The sequence below is a fragment of the Falco biarmicus genome, chromosome 18 (assembly GCF_023638135.1).
Source record: "Falco biarmicus isolate bFalBia1 chromosome 18, bFalBia1.pri, whole genome shotgun sequence".
In the NCBI taxonomy this organism is placed as follows: domain Eukaryota; kingdom Metazoa; phylum Chordata; class Aves; order Falconiformes; family Falconidae; genus Falco; species Falco biarmicus.
Window position 1 is genome coordinate 5,505,478 of NC_079305.1, and position 13,623 is coordinate 5,519,100.

A 13,623-nucleotide genomic window follows, 5' to 3' on the forward strand; every position below is an offset into this window, starting at 1 on the left:
CCTGCAGCCCCCGCTGGGTCCCCAACCCCCTCAACATGCCCCCCACGCACCCGTGGAAAGTAATCACATGGCTGTATTTGCAGCTTTTAGCTTAAAAATGTACATCCAGGCGCTCCACGTACAAATATTTACAATTGTTTACAAATGTACAAAACCCGATTGAATGTAAACCAAAGGTGTCAGAGGCCGGGATTCACCGGGACCCCTGGGACCCCCCAGCCCACGTATGCTGTCCCTTGCACAGCCATGCACGGTGCCTGCACATTGCACGCCCACGTGCACTGTCCCTTGCACACCCGCTGCCTGCCCCTCGTGCACCCATGCGTGCTGACTGCCCCCTGCTCACCCAACCCCACAGGCAAGGCTTGGGCACCCCGAGGCTGCCCTGAGCTGTCCCGTGGACAGAGGGAGCCCCCCCCCACGCCCCCCCCCAGCCCAGCCACACTCAAGAAAATCCCCTTCTCTGAGTCCATTTCACACCGTGGAGGATGGAGCAGGAGGGGCAGGCTGTGCTTCCCCCGAGGCGGGGGGTCTGTCAGGCTGACCCTGTCCCTCCTGCTGCAGCACAGCCAGGGGGAGCTGGGGGTGACACCCCCCTCCAAGGCTGCCTTTGTTTCTATCTGGACAGCGCAGGCAGCCCCGCAGCCCCTCAGTGCCCGCAAGGGTTGTGCATCGAGCTGGCAGTAAGGTAACAGGCTCAAATGGTCCCTGCCCGAGCCCCTTCCCCTGGCAGCGGCAGGGGGGCAGCTGGGCATGGCACCCCCCAGGAAGAGGCTGGATGCGCAGTGGGGCTGGGGGAAAGGGGCCGGGGGCCGGGGTCAAGCAGACTCTGCCCCATTGCCTCTCCATCACCCCCTGCCCACCCTCACCAGCCTGTGCCAGCATCCTGCCTCGCCTCCACGAGCATCCCTGGAGACCCTGGCCCCAGCGCTGGTCCGAGATAACCCGGGGGGGGGGGGGGGGGGGGCGGGCTGGGGGCTTCCCGGCCCCAGCGGCTCCCCCGGGATGGCGAGAGGGGTCAGGACAGTGCCGGGGCTCGGCAGGCAGAGTTGGCCGCAGGAGTGTGCGAGTTCACAGCGGCTGGGTGGGGGGGTTGGATGGTGGTGCCGATGGTGTAGTCAGCTGGCTGTGAGGGACAGACAGTGGGCAGTGAGCCAGGGGGGTCTCAAGGAGACCCCAGGGCAAACCGTCCCCCCCTCCCCCAATTACCCCATCTCTTACGTGGCGTCGGAAGAGCCGCTGCAGAAGGCTGCGCTTGGGGGGCTCGGGCAGCTGCGTCCAGTCCAGGTCAGGGGAGCGGGTCCCGCTGGGTCCAAACACATTGAGGTCCTTGAAGCACTCAGTCTCAATCATCTGGGGGGGGACAGGTCACTCGGAGGGCAGGCACAGGCCGCCCCAGCAGCACCACAGCATGGCAGGACCCCCCAGTGCCCCACAGCCCTGGTACCTCGTTCTGCCAGGGGATGGAGACGCTGCCGGTGGCGAACTTGGTGTAGAAATCGTTGTCGGTTTGGTCCAAGTTGACGCCTTTCACCGTTGAGAACTGCTCGATGTCCAGCACGTCCTTGCAATAAACCGCCCGGGGCTGTGGGGACCACGGAGCTGTCAGTGGGGGGAGCGGGGCTCACCCCCCCCCTGGGGTCCCCCCCGGCCCAGCCCCTTACGTCTGGCACAAAGGGGGGTGTCATGATGCCGGCCTCCAGGCGCTTGAAGTTGATGGTCCTGAAGAAGGGATGCCGCTTCACCTCGGCCGCCCCGTCAGCTCCGCAGCCCAGCCGCTGCTTGGGGTCCTTGGCCAGGAGCTGGGGAGGGGGACGGGTGGTCACGGTGGGGGCCATGGAGCCAGCCCCACCCCCCGAGGGTACCGGCAGGTCCCAGGGTCTCCAGCTCACCATCTTGCAGATGGCTCGGGCATCCTCACTGAACTTGTCCGAGTACAGCTCCTGCTCCTCCTGCACCCGCTTCTCCACCTCCTCACGCTTCACCCGCTCCTTGCGGGCGCGGAAGGGTGACTGCCCCTCAATCATCTCGTACACCAGGCAGCCCAGGCCCCACCAGTCGGGGCTGAAGGTGTAGCGCTCGTTGTTGATCACCTCCGGGGCTGCGAGGCACAGCCCCAGAGCCATCAGCGGCTGGGCACACCGTGGCACAGGGACCCCCAGGCCAGCCCGGCCGGCGCAGCCCCCATGCTCACCCATGTAGCCGACAGTGCCCACGCGGCCGCGGATGGTCTCGCCCTCAGGGATCTTGATGGCCAGCCCCAGGTCGGAGATCCGGATGTGGCCTGGGCAGGGAAGGGGTTCATCCCAAGGATGGTGCCCTCGCCCAGCATCCCAGGGAACAGCCACCCCACATCCCTGCACATCCTCCCCAAAACACAGCCAGAGAACCCCCAGGAGGCACACAGACACCCAACCCCAGAGCCAAGAGCATGGGCAGAGCCCAGCCCAGCACCTCCCTCCTCACCATCATCATCCAGCAGGATGTTCTCCGGCTTCAGGTCCCTGCAGGGACAGAGGGATGGCTCAGCACAGAGCAGTCCCACCCCGCCGGCCCTGTGCCCGCACCATGCTCACCGATACACGATGCCCTCCTGGTGCAGGTGCTGGAGCCCACAGCAGATCTCCGCTGCGTAGAAGACCACGCGCCCGTCCTCGAAGCCAGGGTTGCCCATGTTGTAGATGTGGAACTTGAGGTCGCCGCCATTCATGATGGTCAGCACCAGGCAGAGAGCGTCCTTCGTCTCGTAGGCATAGGCCAGGCTCACCTGTGCGCCCACCCCGGCCATCAGCATCGGCACTGGCCCCCCCGGCTCCCCGGCCCCTCCAGAGAGCACAACGCACCACGAACCGGCTGTTGACCTTCTCCAGGATCTGCTTCTCGTTCAGGGCCATCGCCTCCCCTTTCCGCTTCTTGATCCGCTTCTTCTCCAACTTTTTGCAGGCGTACATCTTCCCCGTGGCCCGCACCTGGCAGGCACACACCTGGGGGGGGGGCACACATGGACAGCGGCGGGGTGAGCCCCCACCAGCCCACCCCATCCCCCCTCCCTTTGTGGCCGCACCTCTCCAAAACCGCCCTTGCCCAGGATCCGGTACTGCCGAAACGTGTCCTTGGTGACCGACTGCCTGAAACGCACAGCCCTAGGCACATCAGCCCCGCCGCCCCCCAGACCCCCCCCACCCTAAGACCCCCCAGACTCCTCACTCACCTCTCCAGGTACTTCCACTGCAGGAACCGGTCAAAATACATGCTGTCACAGTAGTCGGTGAAGGGGTCCCCGCTCAGGTGCTCGTGCAGGGTGCTGCAGGGGCAGAGGGGGCGGCTGGTGTCACCTGCAGCCCCCCCGCACGCCCGTCCCCGGGCAGGCACTCACCGCAGGCAGCTGCTGAAGAGGTCCTTGTAGGGGCTCTTCTGCAGGTCCTGCAGGCACTGGCTGGCGTGGGGCTGGCCGACCTCGGGCAGGAAATCTGGGGACTGCCGGGGGGAGCAGACGGCTGCACACTCACCCCCTGGGTGCATCGCTCCCGCATCCCACCCATCATCCCAGTTGGGCAATGGGACCTTCTGGGATGCCCGGAGAGCAGGGACATGGCTTTGTGGCCAGCAAGGGACCCCTCCTGCTGCTCCCATCCCACCCTCACCCCATCCTGCCCTGGGGGAGGAAAGCCCCCCAGACTCACCTCCTGCTTGAGGAACTGGCAGATGATCTCCTCCCCCATCTCCTTCCGCTTCTCATCCGGGGAGAGCTCGTAGTCCGCCTGGGATGCCCGGGGAGAGGAGGGTGCTGCAGCCAGTGGCACAGGGCATGGCTCTGCCCTGTGCCCCCCGCCAAGCCCCCTGCTCCCCCGGACGAGGCACGTCTGCCTGGCTGTGGGGCCAGGGAGCTGCATGCACCCCCGTGCCATGGGCAGCTGCCTGCTGCGGGGCTTGTGGTGGTGCAGGCAGCCCCGCGGGGGTCCCACCCTGCTCCCCGCAACAGGGGAGTGGGCTGCCACCCTCAGGCCCACCACAGCCCCAGCAGCTCTTGTTATTCAAAGAGAGGAAAAATGTCCCGCAAGAGCTCTGGCAGCCAGCACAAGCAGGGGCCGCTTCGTAGGCACATGCTCCCCATCAGCAGCCCCCGTGGCTGCCAGGTCTTTGTGCACCCCAGAGGCCCCGGCTGCTCCCCACGAAGCCCCCAGCCCCTGGAAAGCTGACCCTGCTGCGCAGGGCGCTCACACACTGCTGACACAAACCGTGCGGTAATGGGAAACATGGATCATTTTATGAGGTTTGTTTTTCCCATTCGCCAACATCTGAGACCTGGCACCAGGGTGAACCTCGCAGCAGGCGCCGCTGGATTCTGAGCTTGCTGGGATGGAGAGTCCCCCTCCCCCAGTGCAACCCGCAGCACGGCAGGATGGGGGGTCTCTGCCTCCCCTGCAGCCCCCCGGGTGCCACTCCACAGCCACCACCCTGGGGCCCACACTGTGAACCGGCCGTGGCAGTGGCCAAAACCCCAACTAGCCCCATCCTGGGAAAATGCCTCCATAAGTCACCGTCCCCCAGCAGAGCCGGCGCGGTGGCATCCCGCGGGGACCCTCACCACAGCGTCCAGGAAGCGGATGCAGCGCAGGAGCTCCGGCCGCGTCTCGCAGAACTGCCGGAAGAGCAGCCGGCCGATGGGCTGCTTCTGGCACAGGCTGCTGTAGTCCCGCTCTGCAAGGGAAGGTGGGATGTGCCACGCACTGCACCGAGCACGTGCCACAGCCCTGCGCCTGCCATGTCCCCCACGCAGCCACTACCCGGTGCCATGTCGGGCCCCCTGCGCCAGCTCCCGGCACCTTCCCCGGCTCACCCAGGCCCTTCCGCAGCTCATCACACTGGCTGACATGCGGGAACCGGAGGATCTCCCTCCACTTCTTGCTCCTGCCTTTCCGCTTGCCACCACCTCCTGCAGCCGGGGGGGAGAGGGAGAGATGGTCGTACTGCCAGGGTGGGCATCGCTGCCCCGGCCCAGCTGGCAACAGGGAGCAGAGCCCCTGCCCAGCACTGCAGAGCCACTCAGTTTGGGGTCTCCTGCATCTCACCACTGCTGGTCCCCAAAACCCATCACTCACAGACATACCCGCATGCCGCCAGCACTGGGGCTTTAGCCAGCTTTAAAGCAACACGGGAAAACACATCCTCAGCCCTGGAGAGGGCTCTGACCCCCAAGGGGACCCTCATCCCGAGGAGTTGAGGGGATCTGCACGTGCTCGTGGCTCCCAGCCTCATGCCAGGGCAGCAACGGGATCCCCTTCAGCATCACCAGGTGCCAGAGAGGGCTGGACCCAGAACGTGCATGCTTCCTCCCCAAACAATGCCATGGTCCCGCATCTCCCCCTCCAGTAAACATCTGGCTTCCTTATCCCCCCCAGAGCTGCTCATCCTGCCCGTGGGGCCGCAGCAGCCCGGCCTCTGCCTTTGCAGGACGGGGACCCGCTGGGGGTGAGGAGGGGGCAGGGGGATGGCCCCACCGCAGCAGCCGCTCCTCCCGGGCTTGCAGGCGGATGCTTGGTGCGTGAAGTCATCCCTGCAGGGACCCGACATCAGCGCGGGTCTGAGCTGGTGGCCGGCCAGCACCACCCGCTGCCGGCCCCGGTGACGCCGAGCCGAGCCCGTGGGACGCCCCGGTGCTGGGCTCCGGCGGCGCTGGCGTTTCGGCCGGGCAGAGCTTCCTGCCCTCATCGGCTCGCTTCCTCCGGCAGGAACAGCCCCACGCCAGCCGGCGGGGCAGCCTCGGCGGCGAGCGGGCACGGGTCCCTGGGCACCCCGCTCACCCTGGCACCGGTGGCACGGGGTCTGGAGCGCTCGCTGCCCCAGGAAGAGGAGCAGCCGCTCCCCTCGCCCCACGGTGCCCAGGCTGGAGCCCCCCGGTTGGTGAGCAAAGGGGTGATGCCCTGGCAAGGACCCTGCACCTGCCCCAGGAGCCATCCGACACGGGACAGACACGGGAGGGACAGAGGGCCCCGGCAGCCCCGACCTCGCAGGGATGCTCCGAGGCTGTGGCTTCGTGGCCGGGCTCAGGGACACGCTGCCCACACAGTTCCCTCCCTGCCTGTTCCACAGACTCTGCAGGTATCACCCCCAGCACCCTGCTCCGCCTGGTGCTCCTTCCAAATTTCAACTTGCCTGCTGCAACAATAAAAATAAATCAACGCTTGTCACCTGCACCCCAACACTTCTCCCCTGGCTGAGTCAGAAGCGTTTTGCTTCCACACAGGCTCCTGCCGCAGCATCCTCCTTCCCCGCTCTGGTCTCGCCTGCAGCGTGCCAGGCACGGCACAGCTGGGGTGAGCCGGGACGAGCTCTGTGTCCCCAGCGCACAGCCCATCCCCAGAGCATTTCTGGGTGAGACTGCACCAAACCCCACCTGCGGCAGAGCTGCCCCAGACCACCGAGGCCTCAGGGCTCGGAGTGGGACCCGCTCCTCTGCCCGGAGTGTGTTCCAGCAAAGCAAAACCCATCCCGCTCCCTCCCCAGTGCCCCCAGCCGCCACTACCTCTCCCACCCCAGCCTGTCACTGCAGCGGGGGAAGCAGAGACATGGGTCCCACCAGGACACCGAGCTAGAGCCTGCATGAGACCCAAAGACCTCAAAGTAAAGGAGGAAAAAAAAAATACACAATGCTTGTGCCAAGCTGGCGCAAGGCGCAGGGCAGTCAGGAGCCTCAGCAAGCGCTCAGACTGCTCCTGCCACCCACGGCTGCTCCGGGGGGGGTCCCAGCCCACTGTGGGGCAGGACCACCCCCACCTGCAGACCCCGTGGAAGTGACCCTGCCCTCGCCTCTGCTCCCCAGGGTGCAGCCGCATCCCAGCAGCACTGCACAAAGGGCTGGCAGCCCTTCCTGGCCCGGCACAGGGCTGTGGGCAGGGCAGGGGGCCCGGGCACAGCCACCCACCGCCAGCACGGACCCCTTGGTGCTGGGCAGCAGAGCACCAATGGGGACATCCCAGAAGTGGCCAGCCCCTCTCCCACAGCATCCTCTGCCGGGTCAGGGCAGCCAAGAAAGAGGACACGTGGGGAGCAGCCGTGCTGGGCATCCCGCTGCTGCCTGCTCCCTGCCTGCGCAGACGAGGCCAGGCAGCGGGATGCCCAAGGGAAGATAACACGAGAAGAGGGCACTCGCCTCAGCCCTGCTCCCCCCAAGTGAACCGTGCCGGGAAAACCCCACGAGGATGCTGCCAAGCCGACCACGGCAACCAGAAAAGCTGCAGAAAGCCAAATAAAGCCGTTTCTCAGCAGAAAGGAGCCCACATACCAAACAGGGAGGTGCGTTACACCAACGCAGCTCCTGGCAGCAAAAGCCCCGCAGCGGGCAGGAGCGTGTCCCCCGCAGCGGGTAGCATGCGGCGAGACGGTGCTGATGCCCAGTGAGGTGCAGAGCCACCTGCCTCCACCCCGACAGGCCATAAAGCCTTACTCACCGCCCCTTATCTCTTCCGTGCCCACACGCTCCTGGGTTTTTACCCCAGGCACTTCCGCAGGCGGCCAAGCCCTGCTGGCTCCCCCAGCCCTCCGGGACATCAGCGCTCCCTCGAAGGCTCCAGCGGCCCCAGCTGAGCTGGGCACAGAGCCCAGGGTGGCCGGCCACAGACCCCTTCAGCCCTCGTGGGGCTGGGTAGAGGGAACAGCCCCCCCGACCACCTTTCAGGGGGCAAAGCCCCCAGGTGCGCAGCAGGAAGGGCCATGAGGGGCCCTGCAGCAGAGCAAGGCCCTTTTGAGGGCAACAGCGGGTGGCAGCAGCTCAAGGAGCCCCTCAAACCACAGAGACCCCCAACACGCAGCCTAGCCCAGTGCTGGCATCTACCCACGCCACGTTCAGGGTCTGATGCTGCACGTGGTACGGGACTGATGCTGCCAGCACCCCCAAAAGCACCAGGGGTGTGGGACTGCTGCCCCAGCCAAGCCCCCCCAGCACACCCTGAGGATGGCAGAATTTGGCCAAATGCAATTAACAGGTGGCAGTGGCTGCTCCAGGGTGCCAGGGCTGGACCTTGCCGAACCCCTTGCGCCTTTCACACGAGGCTGGCCCGTGACACCCACACGTGTGGGTCCCCTGGCCATGGCCGGCAGGGTCTCAGCCTTCTGCTGAGGCGGCTCCTGTCCTGTCCATGCCGCCAGGGAGGGAAGCAGCTGCCCAGCCAGGACCCAGCCCTCCATCCTGCTCTGCTTCCCGGCTTCCGGCACCTCTTGCAGCCGGCGCACGCTGACATTAACCCATTTGGCACCCGTGGTGGCAGAGCCCCTGGTACCCTCGAGGCCAAGACCCCCTTCTGGCTCTGGCAAGGCTCCGGTGCAGCATGCGGCAGCCGTCGTGCATCCCACGGGACAGGAGCAGGGTCCAGCCCTGAGCAGGGAGCATCGTGCGAACGCCTGGCCGGCTGCTCCAGCCTCCCAACGCCAGACCTCTCCGGCCCCTGCACACGGGTCATCCCCGCGGCATCTCCAACGCTGCTGGAAGCAACCGTGATGGGGGTAAGAAACCTTTAGAAAACGGGGATTTAAAAAAAAAAAAAATGGGATCCCCTCCGAGTGGCCCCGTCCCCTGCAGGGCTGGGCCAGCGCCGGTGGCCGGTGGCTTTTGGGGCTGGTGGCTTTTTGGTCACAATGGTTTTGCGACGAGGGCGCCGGCTTCCCAAAGGAAACCCAAAGCAAACAAAGGCGCCTGTGCTGGCCCAGGACCCATGCCAAGCCCTGCTCTGGCGGGGCGCGGGGGCTCGCAGCCTTTTGCCCCCCAGGCCTCGTCCCAGCTCCCGCAGGGCTCACACCGGGGTGGCAGCTCCGGCACCGGTGAGGCCGTGGTTTTCCTGGCAGCGCCCGTTTTGCCCAGGCCTGCGCCGAGCTGTCCTGGCACCGGCGAAGTTTTGCTCGTGTGAGCCCCGTCATGCCAGGCACGTCCTGCTGGCACGGGCGGACGGGTGTCCCGTGTCCCGGGTGTCCCGTGTCCCGGGTGTCCCAGTACGGCCGCGCCTGGGGAACGGCTCCGGCACGGCTCGGTGCCCTCTCTGCCCCGCGCCCCGGGGGCACCGACCGACGGACGCGTCCCACGGCCCCGGGGCAGCCGGTCCCTCCCGGGGGCTCGGCGATGCCAACCGCGATGAGCCCACCCGGCCCGGATGGAAGGGGCCCGGGGTGCCCGCGGGGGGGCCCCGAGCCGAGGGTGCCCGCTGGGAGGGGGCGCGGGGCGGGGGGCCGGGATGCAGCGCGGGACCGGGAGGGGAGCGGGATGCCGCCCGGGCCGGCGGGACGCGGTACCTTCGCGGGCCTTCAGCAGGACGGTGTTGGCCACGATGTTCTCCAGCTCCATGGCGCGGGGGGGCCGGCGGCGCAGCCCCGCCGCCCGCACACCATGCCCGGCGCGGCGCTGCCCCGGCCCGGCGGCGCGGGGCGGGCCGGCACCTCCCGCCGCTACCGGCCGCCTCCGGGGGCGCGTCACCCCCATGACGTCACGGGCCGCCCCCTGGCGTCACGGGCTTATGTAAGGGGCAGCGCCGCGCCCCCCCGCACGGGGGCGCCCCCCCCACGTTGGGGTGTCTCCCCCCCCCCCCGGCTTGGGGGTCGGGCGAGAGCAGCACCTGGCACACGCCCCCCTTGGGGGGTCAGCCCTGCGCCCCCGGCAGCCGCCTGTAGCACAGCAGCCTTCCCCCCCAGCACCGAGACCCCAACCCACAGCGCGGGAGCCCTGGCGCACAGGACCCCTGGGCAGGCAGAGGGGCTGGGGCAACCCTTGCTCCCCAAAACACCCCACTGTCCCGTGTGCGCCGCCCCCCCCAACAAGAGGGGCGGCAGAGCAGCGAAACCGAACAAGCCGTTTCCTCCCGGGGATTTTCCAGCTGCAGGAGCCACTGGCCCGTGGAGCTTTGGCTTCTGGTTAAAGCAAGAAATGGCATTTCCTTGTTTACGCCACTTCCACCGCCAAGCTCGCAGGACCCCCCACTCGAGTCTCCACGAGGAAACATGATGGGGAAAACACCTTTTCTCCCCAGAAGCCAGAAGCTCACGGGGAAATGTTTCCCCAGGCTGCCCCGCCGGCGGGGGGCTCTGTCCCAGCCCCTCCGCGCCACCTTTGCCTTCCAGGGGGCTGCTGGGCGGGTGGAGCATGGCTCGTCCTGCAAAGCAACGGGCCGCTTCGGAAGAGAAAAGCTACTCGGGGGGACCCCCTCTGCCACCCACCCCCCTGCACACGCACTTCCCCCAGTCTTTTGCTTCGCAGGGAAATGAAGCGAGAGGTTCTGCAGCACAGCCCGCTCCGCTCGCCGCCGTTTTCTCTTTCCTGCTTGCGTGCCGGAGGCTCACACCGCCTGGCAGCTGCCCAAAGCCAACCCAGGCCTGGCTGCTGCCTCCACCGCTGCGCTGGAAAGCTCCAGCCCCACGCTGTCACAGAACAGAGGTGAAACTGTCGTTGTTGAAATCAAAGATTTATTTACACATCAAGGAAAACTCTCACCCAGGGCCACGTGAGAAGGAAAAAGCAAACAAACCTGAAGGACCAAGTGATTTGCCTCCCAAACACAAATGCTCACGCACCCCAGCTCCCCAGCGCACCTGGCCACCTAGGTCAGCCAAATGCCTTCTCTCCTTCTCCGCAAGGAGAAACTAAAGGCATTGGTTTGTTTTTTTTTTTAGTTATCTGCACCACAGAAAACAATCTGAAAATAAAATCCACCTTTCCAAAGAGATCTGCCCATGTGCGGGAGGATCACGGAGCACCCCTCGCTCTGCCATGGAAGGAAGGTCCGAAGGGCAGCACATCTAGTACTCGTCCAGGGTGTCTGCCCGTGGGACAGAGAGGCCCCGCTCCTTCAGCGCCTGCACTTTCAGCTTCTCTGACTCCTGCTTGGCCTGCTGCTCCACCCGCTGCTCCTCCAGGATCTCCTCAATGGAGACCTGCTGCAGAGGCGTGTCGCTCTCCTTCTCCAGGTCCTGCAACAGAAACAGCCTGTTTAGCACTGCAAGGCAGCTGCCGCGGCTGAAACATGCAGCTCAGCTGGTGGGATGCTGCGGGCACCGCTCTGCCCGCACGGCAGCTCAGGGCTGGGCCGACGTCGTCTCTGCGAGCACATCGCACCAGCCAGGACAGCACCAGGCTGGGGGGGCCAAAAGCCATCTGGGATGGCAACAGTCTGGGGCGGGTCTGCACTTGCACCTCTGCTGGGACACCGACACACACCCCTCTCACGTGCTTGGCCTTCGGTGATGTCCGAGCACTTCCTATAAGCGCCTGGCCAGGCTCCGTGCTCCCGGGGAGAGTGGGCTTCGCTGCGCCATGGACGACATGCTCCATCGTTCTTGCCAAAGTTGTTCCCGAGGTGAGCAGCTGAGCAGCGGCGGGGTCTGCCTCCCAAGCTCTGGGCTTACTAGCTCGAAGGCAGCCAGGGGATTTGGTCCTGTAAATGCTCAGGTTCCCCCTGGGTCATGGTCACAGGTTTGCTCGTGCAGGACGGTCTCCTCCAGGCAAGCCCCAGCAACCACTGGACCGTGATGAGCCTGTGCCCATGCGTCTTCCATGAGTCCCATCAAAAGGTGGAGGTGATGCAGAACAGAGGTGCTGGAGGCAGCACCCTGATGGGCAGGGACGCCCAGGACAGTTGTCCATGGGATGGGGCTCCCACGGAGCATCTGGGCTGAGCTCAGCCCAAAGCGCTGAAGCAAACAGCAAGCGAGACAGCGCTTGACTCTTCGCAAGCCCATCCCAGTGTCCCTGGGTGATGAGCCAGCAGCGAGGCGACGGCCCCGCAGACAGCCACTAGTGACACCCTCCAGCAATGCCACACACAGGCCAAGGCTTCCTCACATCTCCCTCCACTCGCCAGGCCACATGTTGCTCTTTACCCCTCGCGCCGTCCCAGAGCAGCTGGGGGACAGCACCTCTGCCCCCTGCCCTCAGACTCACAGGGGCATCTTCCTGATGGTTCAGCCAGAACCGGCCCTGGGAGGGGCTGCAAATTTCAGCCCCTGCAATGAGACAGTGACCGTATTTCACACCAGACAGATGGATGCCCAGCTCTGGTGTCTGCCACAGCACCACAAATGCCACCAGCGCGGTCCCAGTTGGCAGCAGGAGCTGCTTACTTACTATTTCCCCCAGCAGAACAACATTCTCGCCTCTCACAACAAAGATGCCTCGAGGGATGTCCCCATACTTCTTGCCCACATGGATGCGCTCCACAGTCTGGTGCAACACCAAGTTTGCTGCAGCAATCAAGAGACAAAGAAAATAACCCATGTTTCACTGTTTTCCAGACATAAAGTGTCTCATCCCAGCAAGGCAGAAAACCCAGAGGGGCGATGGCACCGGCACTTTCATGCCTCTCGGCAGGTCCTCTGAGCTGGATCACCGAAGGCACCGACCATCTCCCCGGCTGAAACGCAGCAGCTCCTGCAGCCTGTGCAGGCACAGCAGCGAGCTCAGAGCGCCAGGGCTGAGCCGACCCAAGCAGCACACGCTGACAACAGCGGAAAAGACAACGGCACTGTTGGTGCTTTAGGCTCCAGGCAAGGACCAAGGCACCTGGTTCTGAGTGCAAACATCACCTAACATGTGCCTTGGGCTATTTCTGCCCAAAAAGGGATGCCACAGCACCAGTGCTGGATGCAGCTGGGAGCGTGGGCAGCACCCAGTGCTGGGCAAAGTCTCCGTAAAGCAGCAAGTCCGGGGGGACATGCAGGTGGGTGTTAATGCACAACACAAACGCTTTAAAAACACAGCCTGCAGCCACGTCACTCCGTGAACCACCACGCTGATCCCTTTTAACACCCCTGCTCAGGACCCGCGGGGTCGCTGCTGCAGGCGGGGCAGCGCTGCACTAAGCGGTGATCTCCCCCCAAATCCAAACTCTTCTCTCCCATTAGGCCACCGTTTGGGAATGGAGCTGCTCCAGTAAGTGTGGACCGAGGGGCACGAGAGCACCAGCCAGCTCACGGGAACGGGCACCGTGGGGCCCTCCTCCTCCTCGCCAGCTCCTGGACACGGCTCCGGAGCCTGTCCCAGCCCACCCGGACCCCCCGCAGCCCCCCCTGTGCGGACGTACCGAACTGGTCGATGCTGCGCAGGTACCCGATGAGCGTGCGGCCGTCCCGCAGCAGGACCAGGTGCTTCTCTGCGGGAGAGGAGGGGGGTCAGCCACAGCCACGCGCGGGCACCAACGCCCCTCGCGCCCCCCGGCACGGCGCGGGGACAGCGGCGGGCGGTGACCGGCCCGCCACGGCAGCGCCACGCGGGGGGCAGCCCCCCTGCGGGAAGCGGGGGCGCCACCGCCCCCCACGGAGCGGCGCCCCCGGGAAACGAGGAGGTCCCGCCACCCCACGGGGGGAAGCAGGTAGCTCCCTCCCCACGGGGGACCAGCCGCCCCGGGGGGCCGCTGCCCCGGGGGAAGGGGGCCTCGGTGGCGCGGAGGGCCCGGCCCGGCGGCGCACTCACTGTCGATGTCCTGGATGAGGCTGGCCGTGCCGGGCATGTAGTTCATGGTGCCGCCGCGCCGCCCCCAGCGGAAGCGCCGCCATGCGCCGGTGCCGCCACCGCCCCGGAACCTCCCCGCCGCCGGGCGGGGCCCACCGCGCCGCTGCCCTTTTAAGCCAAGCCGGCCGTGCGCGCGG

At 66.1% G+C, this 13,623-nt stretch overlaps 2 protein-coding genes across 3 annotated transcripts; both read right to left on the bottom strand.

Annotated features, from left to right (window-relative positions):
- Nucleotides 1–53: 53 nt before the first annotated feature.
- Nucleotides 54–9,457, bottom strand: LOC130160474 (G protein-coupled receptor kinase 5-like). Of its 2 annotated transcripts, XM_056362983.1 has the most exons (16): nt 9,283–9,457; nt 4,841–4,936; nt 4,589–4,701; nt 3,684–3,761; nt 3,377–3,477; nt 3,212–3,304; nt 3,065–3,128; nt 2,844–2,984; nt 2,577–2,767; nt 2,467–2,504; nt 2,195–2,284; nt 1,893–2,101; nt 1,665–1,802; nt 1,448–1,585; nt 1,222–1,353; nt 54–1,126 (listed from the first exon to the last, which is right to left on the bottom strand). In XM_056362983.1, exons 1-16 carry the CDS (start codon nt 9,332–9,334, stop codon nt 1,019–1,021), a joined length of 1,782 nt encoding a protein of 593 aa, XP_056218958.1. In that variant the 5' UTR covers nt 9,335–9,457; the 3' UTR covers nt 54–1,018. The 2 variants fall into 2 exon arrangements, with proteins under 2 accessions (XP_056218958.1, XP_056218959.1); XM_056362984.1 differs by lacking the exons at nt 3,065–3,128; nt 3,377–3,477; nt 3,684–3,761; ... (1 more) ...; nt 4,841–4,936; nt 9,283–9,457 and having other exon boundaries at nt 3,212–3,310.
- A 972-nt stretch (nt 9,458–10,429) lies between these two features.
- On the bottom strand, nt 10,430–13,602 carry LSM1 (LSM1 homolog, mRNA degradation associated). The gene is made up of 4 exons (XM_056362901.1): nt 13,448–13,602; nt 13,059–13,127; nt 12,104–12,219; nt 10,430–10,950 (listed from the first exon to the last, which is right to left on the bottom strand). Exons 1-4 carry the CDS (start codon nt 13,491–13,493, stop codon nt 10,780–10,782), a joined length of 402 nt encoding a protein of 133 aa, XP_056218876.1. The 5' UTR covers nt 13,494–13,602; the 3' UTR covers nt 10,430–10,779.
- Between the last annotated feature and the right edge of the window lie 21 nt (nt 13,603–13,623).